The sequence below is a fragment of the Rhinopithecus roxellana genome, chromosome 17 (genome assembly GCF_007565055.1).
Source record: "Rhinopithecus roxellana isolate Shanxi Qingling chromosome 17, ASM756505v1, whole genome shotgun sequence".
In the NCBI taxonomy this organism is placed as follows: domain Eukaryota; kingdom Metazoa; phylum Chordata; class Mammalia; order Primates; family Cercopithecidae; genus Rhinopithecus; species Rhinopithecus roxellana.
The window spans coordinates 81,349,623-81,365,894 of record NC_044565.1 but is presented as its reverse complement, the minus strand read 5'-3'; the positions used below and the strand labels follow the sequence as shown (position 1 = coordinate 81,365,894).

At 42.2% G+C, this 16,272-nt stretch overlaps 1 protein-coding gene across 2 annotated transcripts in view; it reads left to right on the top strand.

Annotated features, from left to right (window-relative positions):
• Window positions 1–15,995, top strand: part of CDKL4 (cyclin dependent kinase like 4) — a 62,465-nt gene extending 46,470 nt beyond the window's left edge. For both annotated transcript variants that reach the window (XM_010364144.2, XM_010364145.2), the window contains 4 exons: window positions 4,679–4,876; window positions 7,508–7,590; window positions 9,867–9,923; window positions 15,215–15,995. In XM_010364144.2, coding sequence (XP_010362446.1) covers window positions 4,679–4,876; window positions 7,508–7,590; window positions 9,867–9,923; window positions 15,215–15,370 — 494 coding nt within the window. In that variant the 3' untranslated portion in view covers window positions 15,371–15,995. The remainder of the gene's footprint in view (window positions 1–4,678; window positions 4,877–7,507; window positions 7,591–9,866; window positions 9,924–15,214) is intronic.
• The last annotated feature ends 277 nt before the right edge of the window (window positions 15,996–16,272 follow it).

Here is a 16,272-nt window from a genome sequence, read left to right as displayed (position 1 = left end):
ACTCTTCACCAATGAAGCTGGCAGAGTATTTTTTGTATGTTTGTTTGTTTGTTTTTGAGACAGAGTCTCACTCCGTCACCCAGGCTGGAGTGCAGTGGCGTGATCTCAGCTCATTGAAACCTCCACCTCCAAGGCTCAAGCAATCCTCCTACCTCAGCCTCCCGAGTAGCTGGGATGACAGATGTATACTACCACACAGGGCTAAATTTTGTATTTTTGGTAGAGACAGGGTTTTACCATGGGTAAAACCAGGCTGATCTCAAACTTCTGGTCTCAAGTGATCCTTATACCTCAGCCTCCCAAAGTGCTGGGATTACAAGTGTGAGCCACCGTGCCCAGCCAGATTTTTCAAACAATAACTACACAGAGCTCACAAGATTGTTTTTAGTGGGAACACAATTTCGAACAAATCCTTGAGAAAGCAGTAAGTGCCCTTTGTATCTTTCATTTCACTTTTAGGAATCTCTCATAATCCAAGATACTACCCCCCAAAATAATACAACATAATGTTCACTGTAGAACCATTTATTACTGAGAAAAAAATTAAGAGGAACCCAATCATTCAGAAATACGGAAATGGCTAAAGAATTTATCTGACTTAATACTGTGAAACATATATTTTTAAAGGATTTTAATGACATGAGAAGCACTGTACCTCACAACATGGGGCGAAGTGAAAAAGAACACATAGCTGCACATACAGACTGATCCCAGTTCTATTCCAGAAGTTAACTTGGTTTCTCTCTGGGTGGTAGGTGATGTTTTATTTTCTTCTTTATGCTTTTTTGTATTTTCCAAGTTTTCTACAAAGAACATAAATTTCTTTAATAATTTTATAAATGGGCCAGGTACGGTGGCCCACGCCTGTAATCCCAGCACTTTGGGAGGCCAAGGCAGGCGGATCACCTGAGGTCAGGAGTTTGAGACCAGCCTGAGCCGCATGGAGAAACCCCATCTCTACTAAAAATACAAAATTAGCTGGGCGTGGTGACGCATGTCTGTAATCCCAGCTACTAAGGAGGCTGAGGCAGGAGAATCGCATGTACCCGGGAGGTGGAGGTTGTGGTGAGCTGAGATCGTGCCATTGAACTCCAGCCTGGGCAACAAGAGCGAAACTCCTTCTCAAAAATAATAATAATAATTTTATAAGTGGATGTTTACACCTCTCAATCTAATAATTCCACTCATAGAAAATCGTTCTAAAGGAAAAGGAATAATTCTTTTTTTTTTTTTTTTTTTTTTTTTTTTTTTTAGAGAGAGAGAGATTTCGCCATTTTGCCCAGGCTGGTCTCTAATACCTAGGCTCAAGTGATCCATCCCCTTCAGCCTCCCAAAGTGCCGAGATTATAGGCATGAGCCACCAAGCCCAGCTCCTTTTTTTTTTTTTTTTTTAGAGATGGAGTCTCGCTCTGTAGCCGAGGCTGGAGGGCAGTGATATGACCATGACCATAGCTCACTGCAGCCTCAACCTCCTAGGCTCAAGCTATCCTCCTGCCTCAACCTCCCATGTAGCTGGGACCACAGGTGCATGCTACTATGCCTGGCTGATTTTTTTTTATTTTTTATTTTTGTAGAGACAAGATTTCACCATGTTGCTCTGGCTGGCCTCAAACTCCTGGGCTCACACAATCCGCCTGCCTTGGCCTCCCAAAGTGCTGAGGTTATAGGCGTCAGCTACTGTGCTGGGCCTTGAAATAATTCTAAATACAGAAAAAGTTTTGTGCAGGGATTATTGAAAAATAATGTGGTAAGGCCGGGCGCGGTGGCTCAAGCCTGTAATCCTAGCACTTTGGGAGGCTGAGACGGGCGGATCACAAGGTCAGGAGATCGAGACCATCCTGGCTAACACAGTGAAACCCCGTCTCTACTAAAAAATACAAAAAACTAGCCGGGCGAGGTGGCGGGCACCTGCAGTCCCAGCTACCCAGGAGGCTGAGGCAGGAGAATGGCGTAAACCCGGGAGGCGGAGCTTGCAGTGAGCTGAGATCCGGCCACTGCACTCCAGCCTGGGCGACAGAGCGAGACTCCGTCTCAAAAAAAAATAAAAATAAAAATAAAAATAATGTGGTGTTATTTATAGTGACAAAATATTGGACAATTTGGGAAAGGTAAAGTAAATCCTGGCATATGCACTTGGTAAGCTGTTATGCAGCCATTAAACTCAAGTTTAGGAAGAGTTTATAATAACATGATAAATGCATGGAATTCAATGAAAAAAATCAGGACACAAAATTTTATATGTAGTATGATCAAAAGTACTTGTACCAGGCCGGGCGCGGTGGCTTAAGCCTGTAATCCCAGCCCTTTGGGAGGCCGAGACGGGCGGATCACGAGGTCAGCAGATCGAGACCATCCTGGCTAACACGGTGAAACCCCGTCTCTACTAAAAAATACAAAAATCTAGCCGGGCGAGGTGGCGGGCGCCTGTAGTCCCAGCTACTTGGGAAGCTGAGGCAGGAGAATGGCGTAAACCCGGGAGGCGGAGCTTGCAGTGAGCTGAGATCTGGCCACTGCACTCCAGCCTGGGCGACAGAGCGAGACTCCGTCTCAAAAAAAAAAAAAAGTACTTGCACCAGCCTGAGCAACGTAGTGAGACCTCCATCTACAAAAATTTTAAAAAAATTATTTTTTAATTTTTTTTTTTTTAAATTAGCCAGGCATGGTTTCAAGCCCCTATAGTCCCAGCTACTCAGGAGGCTGAGGCAGGAAGATCATATGAGCCCAGGAGTTCAAAGCTGCAGTGAGCTATGATTGTTTCACTACATTTTAGCCTGGGAGACGGCATCACCCTGCCTCCGAAAAAGCACTCAAAACTATGCTGTAAATAAGAAAAAGACTCAAACGAAATACACCAAAAGATTAACACAAGGTACCTTTGGGTGGTAAAACTTGGGTTTATTTACCTTCTTTCTGTTTTCTTATGTATTTTTTCATATTCTCTGCAGTGAGCATATATGACTTTTAAGTTGAAAAATGTTCCAAACAAATAAAACAGCTGACATAGCCTGTAAATAGTGACAATTGCTAGTGGCTGTTATTTTCCTTCTTATTCTCCATTTTGCAAATTTCCATTACAGTATTTATTAATTTTTAATCCTTTAAAAGTTTATATAATTTTATAAAAGAGCAATGAGCAAGTAAGATTATTTCCTTTTCCCACTCCTATGAGGACTGTTCTCTGACTAGAGCTGCAGCCGCTATTTTCTGAGCTGCCTTTTGTGGCAGCGTCTCTGGGGCTACCCGATGACTTTACTAAGGAGAATTGCCCATTACCTCATCTCTGCAAGCCAGGCTGCTTTCCAGTTGTTCCTCCTCTGTAATGCATTTGTAGGGCTCCTCATCGTTCAGGGTCATGTGATGATTCTGGGATTGGCTTCCATCCACTTGGAGGCAGGTGTCTTGGGTCCAGGCACTCCACACCTGTGGCATAGGGCAGGGCTGGGCAGTGAGGGTGCACCCAGCTGTCTGTCTTCTGTCTATCACATACCACAGAGGACTCATATACATAGTACAAGGAGTCAAATTGAGGTCTTTGTCACCATGGGTCCTAAGTAACACATTTGGATAGAAAAATTAATTTATGCAATTGTCTAGTGCTGCATTAGTTTCCTGGGGCTGCCATGATACATTACCACAATCTGAGTGGCTGAAGACAACAGAAATCTATTTTCTCACAATTCTGGAGGCCAGACATCTGCCATCAAGGTTTCAGCAGGGTCACATTCCCTCTGAAGGCTCTAGGAGAGGACCCTTCCATGTCTCTATCCTAGCTTCCTTTTTGTATATGTGTGAGTCAGAGTCTTACTCTATTGCCCAGGCTGGAGTGCAGTGGCGCGATCACGCCTCACTGCAGCCTCCACAAGTTCAAGTGATTCTCCTGCCTCAGCTTCCCAAGTAGCTAGGATGACAAGCACACACCACCATGCCTGGCTAATGTTTGTATTTTTAGTAAAGACAGGGTTTTGCCATGTTGCCCAGGCTGGTCTCTAACTCCTGACCTCAAGTGATCTGCCCACCTCGGCCTCCCAAAGTGCTGGGATGACAGGCATGAGCCACCATGCCCGGCCTCTATCCCAGCTTCTGGTGGATGTGGGAAACCTTGGCATTCCTATGCTTGCAACTGCATCACTCCAGTCTCTGCCTCCAGTATCACATGGCATTCTCCGTGTCTCTGTGTCCCTGTAAGGATTCAAGTCATTGGATTTAGAGTCCACCCTAATCTAGTATGACCTCATCTTAACTAATTAATTACATCTGCAAAAACCTTATTTCCAAATAAGGTCACATTCACAGATACCAAGAATTAGAACTTCAACCTGTCTTTTGAGGGGACGCAATTCAACGCACAACCACCATGCTGATGATAAAATGGAAACCAACAATGCAGTTTCAACTTAAAGTCACACTCCAGAAATTCTCATTCCCCCCATCACTACAACACCACCCACTGCCCCAATTTGGAGTAATAATAGATATTAATTACCTAAAGTGCTCTTGAATGTCAAATTTACTATCTCAATGCACAGTAACTGTTTCCTCAATTAGTGCCTCACTGCATTAACTGTTAAGAGTATCATGGCCTCTGATGGTTATTGAAGGCTGAATGCCTGATGTGTTCTTGGCAGCAGTTCACATGCTGGGAGAATTGACTTACCTGATCTGATTGATGCATTTGCAGTTCCAGGAGATGCCTACACCGATTATGTAGCTACGAGATGGTACCGAGCTCCTGAACTTCTGGTGGGAGATACTCAGTATGGTTCTTCAGTAGATATATGGGCTATTGGTTGCGTTTTTGCAGAGCTCCTGACAGGCCAGCCACTGTGGCCTGGAAAATCAGATTTGGACCAACTTTATCTGATAATCAGAACACTAGGTATGAATTGCATTTTATGGCGACAGTTGCTGAATTGTTATAGCATTCATATGTTACAATAAATAAATACATACATACATACATACATACATACAAAAATAGAAAAAACAAGAGTTTTATTGCTTCTTCAAACAACTCAGGATGGTTGTTCTGGGGTCTGGGTTGTAGCCAAAGCCCAATCCTTTTCTAAACATGTAGAACCCTAACTCCTCTCAGGGAACTCTCAGGCCCCTTTCCAGGAAAAGTCAATTAGCCATGGAATAAACTATACATTTACTTTCCATATCAGACTAAGATAGGGATAAGGATATGAGTCAGCTGCTGAGAGCCTACTGTAAGATATTCGATCAAGTGCAATTTCTGTCCACTGTAAAAGAGGTTTCCCCCCTTTATTCTAGAGCAGGAATCAGCAAATTGTTTCCATAAAAAGCTAGATGGTAAATATTTTAGGTTATGCAGACTGTACAGTCTCTGTTGCAATTCCCCAATTCTGCTATTGTAGTGCAAAAGCAGCCATACACAGCATGTCAACAAATGAGCACAGCTGTATTCCCATAGAACTTTATGGACACAGAAATTTTAATTTCTTCTAGTTTTCACATGCAACAAAATATCAAAAAATCTTTTTTGACTTTTAAAAATCTGCTTAAAAATGTAAAACCAATTCTGAGGTCACAAGCTGTACAGAAACAGGCGCTAGGCCAAATTTGGCCTGCAGGCCATAGTTTGGCAGACCCCTGCCCAAGAGTTTAAGAGTCTGATTTTACTTCCTGATTAGGAGTGGCTGCTGAAGTTTCGAATAATGTTAACACATCTTCTTTGTATAGTACTTTAGAATTTACAAATTACTTTCATACACATCATCTTTTTCAGTCTTAAGAAAAACCTGTTAAGGAAGTTACAATGTTTTTAATTGTGCCTATGTTATAAATGAGGAAACAGAGGCTTAGGGAGCTTCCATGATTGGCCTGAAGTTGCATAGCCAGGTAAGTGCAGAATAGGAATGGGACTCCAAGGGTTTCTTTCGTGAGCTTTCATTATGTGTCAGCATAACCTGAAAAGTGAGCCACAGCTTCATGCCAACAGCATAGATGCAAAGAAAATGATACCTCTACACATAAAATGAGAATTTGTTAATTCCTTCCCACAGGCTCTCCTGGCAGCATGGCTGCTGGACAGTTCCCTGTTCAGTTCCAACATATTATGGAAAATTCTGCAGCATGAAAAATGTGGGGTAGAGTACCACTACAGGCCACACTTTGTCTGATTCATTCCCTGAAAAGATTCTGGAAATTTGCATTACAGACCTGAGTTTAAATCCTGGATCTGTTAGGTTACTGTGTGATCTTGGACAAGTTATCACACTTCTCTGAACCTCATTTTCCTCATTGGAACAATAGGGATTTAAAATAGCAACTACTCCAACCTGGGCAACATAGGCAGACCCCATATCTGCAAAACATTTTAAAAAATTGACTGGACATGATGGCGCATACCTGTAGTCCCAGCTACTCAGGAGGTTGAGGTGGAAGGATTGCTTGAGACTGGGAGATCGAGGCTGAAGTGAGCCATGATTGTGCCACTGCACACCAGTTTTGGCAACAGAGAGAGACCTTGTCTCTAAATAAATAAATAAATAAATAAATAAATAACAACTATTGTCTTGAGATTATGAGATGAAGTCTCATCAAATCTCATTTATGAGATTAAATGAGATAATGTGTATAAAGACCGTAGTACCATTCTCTCACCTTGTCTTTTTTTTTTTTTTTTTTTTTTTGAGATGGACTGTCACTCTGTCACCAGGCTGGAGTACAGTGGTGCGATCTCGGCTCACTGCAACCTCTGCCTCCCAAATTCAAGCGATTCTCCTGCCTCGGCCTCCCAAGTAGCTGGGACTATAGGTGTGTGCACCACCACGCCCAGCAAATTTTTTGTATTTTTAGTAGAGACAGGGTTTCACTATGTTGGCCAGGATGGTCTCGATCTCTTGACCTTGTGATCCACCTCCCTTGGCCTCCCCAAGTGCTGGGATTACAGGCGTGAGCCAACACACCCAGTCTTCACCTTTTGATGGAGGCTGAATGATGACCACATGTGACGAAGAGACTGGTTTGGGAGAACTGCTCTTACCTGAGAAGGCATACGTCTGCAGAATCCCATTCCTCTCAACTCTGGAGGGACCAATCAGGCACAATATTTCTTTCACACCTGCACTTCAGGCATTAACCCTGTTTTTTGTCTTTTTTGTTTCTTTGTTTTGTTTTTGTTTTGAGATGGAGTCTTGCTCTGTCACCCAGGCTGGAGTGCAGTGCCATGATCTCGGCTCACTGCAACCTCTGCCTCCCAAGATCAAGTGATTCTCCTGCCTCAGCCTCCTGAGTAGCTGGGATTATAGGCACTGACCACCACGCCCGGCTAATTTTTGTATTTTTAGTAAAGATGGGGTTTTGCCATGTTGACCAGGCTGGTCTCGAACTCTTGACGTCAAGTGATCTACCTGCCTTGGCCTCTCAAAGTGCTGGGATTACAGGTGTGAGCCACCACACCTGGCCTTCAGGCATTAACCATTTAAACATTTGATTATTCTTTACCAAATTTATGATGAATTATGTGGTTTGTATTTTACAGGAAAATTAATCCCAAGACATCAATCAATCTTTAAAAGTAACCGGTTTTTCCACAGCATCAGTATACCTGAACCAGAAGATATGGTAAACTGCTCTATCTTGAATATTTTATTACTTGTGTTGCTGCTTTCTTTAAAGAGGTAGTTGTTTCTTATTTATTTATTTAGAGATGATGTCTCACTCTATCGCCAAGGCTGGAGTGCAGTGGCAAGGTCATGGCTCACTACAGCCTCAACCTCTGAGACTCAAGTGATCCTCCCACCTCAGCCTCCCCAATGCTGGAATTACTCATATGAGCCACCATGCCCGGGCTATTTCTTTTTTAATATTTGTGGTTTTGGCTTCTGTTTTCCTTGTGACATATTGACACAGTGTATTAGTCTGTTTTCACACTGCTGTAAAGAACTTCTCTGAGACTGGGTAATTTATAAAGGAAAGAGGTTTAATTGATTCACAGTCCTGCATGGCTGGGGAGGCCTCAGGAAACTTACAATCATGACAGGAGGGGAAGCAGGCACCTTCTTCACAAGGCGGCAGGAGAGGTGAGGGCACAAGGGAAAACTGCCACTTTTGAAACAATCGGATTTTGTAAGAACTCCCTTACTATCATGAGAACAGCATGGAGGAACCCCCGTCATGATCCAATCACCTCCCTCTCTCGACACATGGGGGTTATAATTTGAGATGAGATTTGCGTGGGGACACAGAGCCAAACCATATCTCACATATTGAAGAAACTATATAAAAACTACATTACAATGAGCCAGGAAAAATGCTTTAAATGTTTACTTGTCTTAACTATTCAAAAATTAATGTTAAATTTAAAGTGAAAGTATATTTAGTGTCTTAGATACGACATACTTTTAATCCATTGGTCAAAGCCTTAGGAGAATTTTCCCTTAAATAGTTATATTCTCATAAAGACTACTTATAGTAGTCTTCTTCATTTTGACACAAATGCATTTAAAAATTTTTTTGGCTTGTAAAACAAAAATCAATCAAAAGCTTTTTTCACAACATATATTCTTACACGGGTGGTTGTTTTACAAAATGATCCCCATTGTACTCATTAAACTCCAAATCACAGGGATCATCTCTCTACTCTTGCAATGGTCTTTGCCTTTGTTTGAAAACATATCAATGACCACTTGACTCTCTCTCTTACTCTCTGAAGACATTGACTTCCTGTGTGTGTTACCTAAGTTCAGGCTATGCTCTTTAAAGCTCCAGATGGTCCAGAATCTGCCTATAAAAGAAAAAACTGCCAGGAAAAGCATGTGTCCACAGTCAGAACCATGTGCGGATGGAAAAAACTCTGAGAAGGCAGATCATGATCTATGATAGGCGTGAACTGCCCAAATAACCTGAGCTCCAAATGGTCCCAACCATCTCTAGACACCCTGTTCATTTAAAATCAATTATTTCATATAATATCTTGATTTATATACTGGTTTTCTTTTTTATTGTCTTTGTTAAAACCTTTAACAAATGTAATACAAGGTTAAAGGTTGAACTGCAAGGTTAAAGGTTACAAAGGAATATTTATATAACATGTGTTTAAAGAATAAACTACAACAAATTTAAGTGTCTTAAGTTTCCCACCGTTATCTTTCAGGCATCTCCATCCCCTTCTTTCCTCATCATTCTGAATGTTGTGTTTTTCATTCTTTTGTTTCTGTAGTGTTCTTATGCATGTAGTCCAAGGTATTTTCGTGAATACTCGAAAACATCCTTAGAAGTAGATCAAGCACAGATTTTACGGCACTGTTGTAGGATTTCAGACGGGAGCATTTGGGACCCACATTTACCCAGCATCAACTGCAAGACATTGTGAAATTAAGAAAATAACTTCATTTTATGTATTTCAGATCTTTACCGTGTACAATTATATAAAAGCATGATTTTAAAAAAATATATTTAAAATGAATTATCTAACCTACTAGAGAGTCTTTCTTTAAAGTGTTGTTATTACTCATATATTCAAAATATAGACCAGGTGAGCTGGTTCACCCCTATAATCCCGGCACTTTGGGAGACTGAGGCAGAAGAATCACTTGAGGCCAGAAGTTTGAGACCAGCTCATGCAACATAGCAAGACCCCATCTCTGCAAAAAAACTAAAAATTAGCTGGGTGTGGTGGCACCCACCTATAGTCCTAGATACTCAGGAGGCTGAGGTGTAAAAATCTCTTGAGCCCAGAAGTTCAAGGTTAGAGTAAGCTATGATCATGCCACTGCACTGCAGCCTGAGAGACAGAGGGAGACCCTGTCTCTAAATACACACACATACACACACACACACACACACACACAATTACTTTGTTGTTATGTAATATTGAATGTTTTAACTTTATTTTTCAGGAAACTCTTGAGGAAAAGTTCTCAGATGCTCATCCTGTAGCTCTGAACTTCATGAAGGTACTTAAGAATCAATTATAACTCTTATTAGCTATAAATTGTAATGACTGAAGCTGGTAATTTGAGGAGGGGTGGACAGTGGATTAAATAATGCCAAAATAGGATGTAGTCATTGAAAATGATAAAGAACTGTAAAATAATTCCAGTTAAAGGGACATCAGTGGTTTAAGCAGTCATTGTTCTAACATATCTATTAACATTAGTAGATGAGGCAAAATCAGAGCCATGTAGACACCAGACCTAGCTCCTGCACTAGGCCTAAGAGAGATGGTCAAACCAAGGACAGATTCAAATAAAAAGCAGAAGAAACTTACCTCTGCCTAGTCTGCCATTCATGCTTGACCAAATGAAGCCACACTAGAAGGTGTGTGACCCTGCCATCCATTGTATATACCAAAAGCTCATTGGACAAAGGGTATGAGGATACTGGAGAGGGTATCTGTCTTTAACAGTCAATTAAGTTCGGTCTACAGCAGTGTCTTCCAAATGTGGCTATTCATCTGAATGGCCTGGGAGCTTTTGAAAAATATGGATTCCGGTATCTAGCCTCAGATTGAGAAGGAGAATTTTCATGAGTGGGACCTTGGCATGTGTATCTTTAAACATGCCCTTAGGTGATTATGATAAACAACTCAGTTTAAGACTCATCTGATCTAGACGGCGGGGCCATTTGGATGACCTAGAGTCAACTTTGTAGACCACCCTTTGTGGGAGTGCTGATCACTGCCATGGTGCTATCCAGAGTGCTGGAGTGCTTCAACCTGAGTCCTCCTGAGAGTCAGAGCCAGATACCCCTGTGCTCTTGGACTCCCCATACCATTGCTCCACCTGACCTCAGCTGCCATCTGTCCTGTCTTACTGCCCAGACCTGCCTTCATCCAGCACTCAGCAGGTCCTGTCCTAGAAGCCCAATTCCCTGACCTTGTTCTTGACAGATGGTTCTGACCCACCTGCAATTTAGCAAAACCTGCAAGGGAGAAGGGAAGCATCAAGCACTGCAAGCCCAAGCAATTCTCAGATGGAAGCCAGAGACAACCTGTGGTTCCCTCGAAGGCAACTCTGGGGCATGAAAACTGCAAGATGTAGGACAAGTTCCCCGTCCTCATCTCCAAAGATGAAGAGCCCTGGTTGGCTGCCTACGCTTTTAGATGAAGCTAGGTTTGTTACTCAACTATTTTATTTAGACCCGTAAGTATCAACGTAAGGCCCAAGAATCCTCTCAGTGCATCAAGGATTGTGCTATTTCATGGGCCACACCCTATCTTATAGACTCCTGCCCCATGGTAGATGAAAGAACACTTTAAATCTTTGCAATTGAGACGTCCTTTTTTTTTTTTTTTTTTTTTTTTTTTTTTTTTTTTTTTTGAGACAGAGTCTTGCTCTGTCGCCCAGGCTGGAGTTCTCCACTCACTGCAACCTCCGCCAACTGGGTTCGAGCGATTCTCCTGCCTTAGTCTCCTGGGTAGCTGGGACTACAGGCGCGCACAACCACACTGGGCTAATTTTTGTATTTTTAATAGAGACGGGGTTTCATCATGTTGGCCAGATGATCTCCATCTCCTGACCTCATGATCCACTCACCTCGGCCTCCCAAAGTGCTGAGATTACAAGTGTGAGACACTGTACCCAGCCCAGGACATCTTTAACAGCAAATAAGTACTGGCTGCCATAACTGGTGTTTATCCCATGGGACCGAATCATAACCTATGCAGGGAACTGCTCAGGTGGATGATGTATTGGGCAATGGCGGAGTCAAGGAGAGCAGCGGCATGCAGTAGCCAATCTATGGCAGGTCTTTTGTGTTCTCTTCATTAGGTTTAAAACGAGACCATGAGCACAATCTTTCTTATTTATTACTCATTTATTTCCATAGTCATGACTATCCTATCACTATATCAGCTTAAGCTTGTCATCAAGAAGGAGACTATAGACTATTAGAAATTTTATTAGAACGTTTTCTGTGAAATTTGAAGTTTGGACTTAAGAAAAGGATCCTGACTTGGACTTTACAGTTTTGATTTCTCATCTCCCATCTTCAAGACGTTTTCTGGGTTAGGAGCATGTCTACAGGGAACACCTCTGATTAATTCGTCAGCTTCTTGATATACAGAAAGTTATTAATCCAGGCAGGCAAAGACTCAGAAGCCTCAATTCTACTGAATTTATCTCAGTGCTTCAGAACTAATCAAGCAGGACATTGTTCCAGCTCAGACTCCATGGAGGGAGCTCAGCATTAGTAGTGTCCTCTAAGAATCTAAAAATGTTCTTTAAAATGAAAATTCATAGGTATTAGTGATGGACTAGATTTCAATAGTTTTGAAAGCCCATATAAAAATATGAATGAGTGAATGAGGCTGGGCATGGTGGCTCATGCCTGTAATCTTAGCACTTTGGGAGTCCAAGGCAGGAGAATCACTCGAGCCCAGGCATTTGAGACCAGCCTGGACAAAGTCAGACCCTATCTCTACAAAACACAAAAAATAAATAAAAATTATCCGAGAATGGTGGCACTTGCCTTTAGTCCCAGCTACTTGGGAGGCTAAGGTGGGAGGATTGCTTGAGCCCAGGAGTTGAAGGCCACAGTGAGCCATGATTGTGCCACTGCACTCTAGCCTGGGCGACAGTGAAACCTCATCTCTAAAATTAAATTAAATTAAATTAATCGTGAATAAATTCAAGATATATTTGAAAGGAAAACTGATAGGACTTAATTATGACTGATATATGGGGAATAACGTAGAAGAGGTGGCAAGGATACAGTGCCTGTATTGGTTTTTCAGGTATTGGCAGGTCCGGGCTTTCTCTGAAAATTCTTGGCAAGGGTCTTTCCTTGCGTCTTCCAGCTTCTGGTAGCCCCAGGCATTCTTTGGCTTGTGACAAAGTAACTCCAATTTCTGCCTCCGTCATAGCATGGCATTCACTCTATGTGTCTGTCTATACCATCTTCCCTCTTCTTATAAGGAAACCAATTATAATTGGGTTAGGGGGTCTACTCCATGCCATTATGACCTTGTCTTCATAAATTACTTCTGCAAAGACCTTATTTCCAAATAAGGTAACATTCTGAGGTACTGGGAGTTAGAACTTCAACATATATATTTTTGCAGCGACACAATTCAACCCACAACAGTGACCTTGAGACAGATGTTAAGTAAGCAGTTGCGCCTGCAGGTCTGGAGTTCCTCGGGGAGGTCTGGAATGGAATTGTAGATGTGGAAATCTCTGGTAAACTTTGATCATTGAAGCCATCGGCAGCAAAGAGATCACCTAGAAACCAAGAATAGATGAGAAAAAAAGGGGTGGCTAGGATTTGGCCTTGAGGAACTTTATCCAACCACAGTGGAGAAGAAGGTAAACTAGCAAAGGCTGGTTTGAAAAGGAGTGGCCAGGAGGAAGGAGCAAGGAAAGTGAGAGATTAGAGAAGCCAAAGAGAAACAAAGTTTCAAGGAGGGCTTGTTCAGTAGTGTCTAATACTATTGAGGAGACAGAATTCAAAATACATGATCGGTTGAAGGATATGGAAGTAGAGGTCAGAGGTGTTGATAACAAGAGCCACTTTAATGGAACAGTGGAAGCAAAAACCAGAGTTGAGTGATAAAGAAATAGAGACTATCACAGCTTGTATTCAAAATAGTCTTTCTGGCCAGGTGCAGTGGCTCACGCCTGTAGCTCCAGCACTGGGAGGCCGAGGCGGGCAGATTACTTGTGGTCAGGAGTTCGAGACCAACCTGGCCAACATGGTAAACCTGTCTCTACTAAAAATACAAAAATGTACTCAGCATGGTGGTGCATGCCTGTAACTCTGGCTATCTGGGTGGCTGAGGCATGAGAATCGCTCAAACCCAGGAGGCAGAGCTTGCAGTAAGCCGAGATGGTGCCCCTGCATTCCAACCTGGCTGACAAAATGAGACTTTGTCTCAAAAAAACAAACAAAAAAAAGTCTTTCTGTCCTAATACTTTACTGACAGTATTAGAGTTTGAGGAGAATGCTTCAGCAGCTGGAGTTGATATATGGCATGGGTCATTAATTAGGGGTCATTTGCTTGGACCAGGCAGTAGACATGGAGTGACAGGTAAGTCTAGTTTTGCTGAGCAGGATTGTTTCTTGAAAAACAGGACTAATCAGATCCCTCGCCAAGGGCCAGGTGATACTGCTTAGGGGCAGGCAGCTTCAGGGATCTCAGAGATCTGAGGTCAGCTGGGGTCAGGGAGGAACAGACACCACAGAGCAGTGCCCGGCTGGGGCAGCCTCAGGCAATGCAATTGTCTGGGCTTCAGAATGTCTCAAAACAATGTTTGTGATGGTGGTGAACCTTATTTCTCTCTTATGGATGGAAGGCAATAATTTTCAGGTCATCTGTGTATTGTAAAGCTGCTCCTTTTAAAAATGCAAATGTAGGAGAGATGGGGTCTCACTACGTTACCCAGGCTGGTCTAGACCTCTGGCCTCCCGAAGTGCTAGGATTACAGGCAATAGCCACCAGGTCTGGCTTAAAGCTGCTGTTTATGGATCATAATCTGTGTTTATTGATGGGCAAAGTCCCACTGTCTGGCTGGAGTTTCAGTGTTTCTCAGAGAAAACCTCTTTGTGTCAGGACCTCCACAGCCCCCTCTGCTGTGATACTCTTCCCCACTCTCAGAAGCCGACCTAGAGGCTTCTAATGGTCTCAAATATAGAAGGGTCATAATGTCACCTTTTCTGTTTTGCCTGTAGTTATTTTTATATGAACATATAGTCCATTCATTTCTCCTTGTTTTAGGTTCATTCTCATGACTGAGGTTCTCACTTCCTCAGCCATCTCCTTAACCCAGATGTTCTCAAACCTGAGCATATGGGCATTGGAATCACCCAAAGAGCTCGTTAAACACAAACTGCCGGGCCCCACCTCCAGTGCTTCAATTCCCTTTGGCAGGCGGAGGGTAGGACCCAAGACTTCGCATTTCTAGCAAGTTCCTGCAACGCTGATGTTTTTAGTCCAGGGACTACACTCTGTAGACTGCTGCAATTTGCTTTCAGTAGTGATTTTAAAATGTCATTGGTGGGAACACTGGATCTACAGGCGGCCTCTTTCAGAGAGACACTGACCATCTATTCATTCTGCCCTCAAAAGACCTTGAAGTAGCAAGAAGAAGAGCAATCCTATTAGCAAGCTCCAACTACTTGATAATACACAAACTTGAAGATTTTCTAAACCCATATTTATCCTAACAAGTTATTGCTCAGTTTGTGGGCATGGTAACAAAATGAGCCCCTCCCTTAGTATCTTCTTTGCGATTCTGTTCCTCCAAAGGGGTGTCTGAAGATGAATCCAGATGACAGATTAACCTGTTCCCAACTGCTGGAGAGCTCCTACTTTGATTCTTTTCACGAGGACCAAATTAAAAGAAAAGCGCGTAATGAAGGAAGAAACAGCAGACGCCAGCAGGTACTTCCACTCAAAAGTTAAAGTGCTATAAAAAGAATTCCTTTTTTGTTTTTGTTTGTCTGCCTTTCAAAGTGAGACAAGGTGGACACCAAGACCTTTCGTTTGTACTGGTGTAGTTGTATTTGTCTAGCTTAATAAATATTGGTAATTGATGTAATAAAACCATAGAACTATGAAAATATCAAGATTATTATTACAAAATCTTATTCCAAACACACTTGAATCAAATTGTTACACAACTGTTTGGCTGCTCTGATTGGATATACCACCCACAAGATCGTATACCCATAATAGAACAACTTTGTACAATAAAACGCTGATTCCAACAGGACTGAGTTTTGCCAGCATTGCAAAGGAATCCAAGTGCCTTTCTTTCTGTAGCCTCCAGATGTGCAATAAAGGTAACTTGACTCTTCCATCTTTTCACCCACGGCAGGCACCTAAGTCTGCCTTTCCTAGGCTTTTTCTCAAAACCAAGATCTGCCAGCTACAAAGGAATGAAACCCAGACATCTGGGAAACAAATTCTATCCAATGGGCCAGTATTGCAGAACAGTACAGTGACTCTTATGACAAACATTAATTCTGCAGTTTATCAGGTGACTGTCCTTCACTTGCTTTCAGAAAACTTTGAAGTTAAACCATAAACTCCATGGAAATAGATTTGTTTTGGTTCAGGGCTTTTTCTCACCTTGTAAACCCAGCACCTAAAACAGTATCTGACCCATAGAAGGTCCTTAATATTATTAAAATAAGTAAGTAGACGAACATTGCCTAATAATAAACCAAGCTGGTAATTTCCAATTTATCAGAGGCTAGCAATTTTCACAGCTAGCAGATTTTGCGTTTGCTTAATCTTTCATCTTCAATCTAATTTTCAGTCATCTGTCTTCTCATTAGCATGTTTTCCATAAAGGAAAAAAG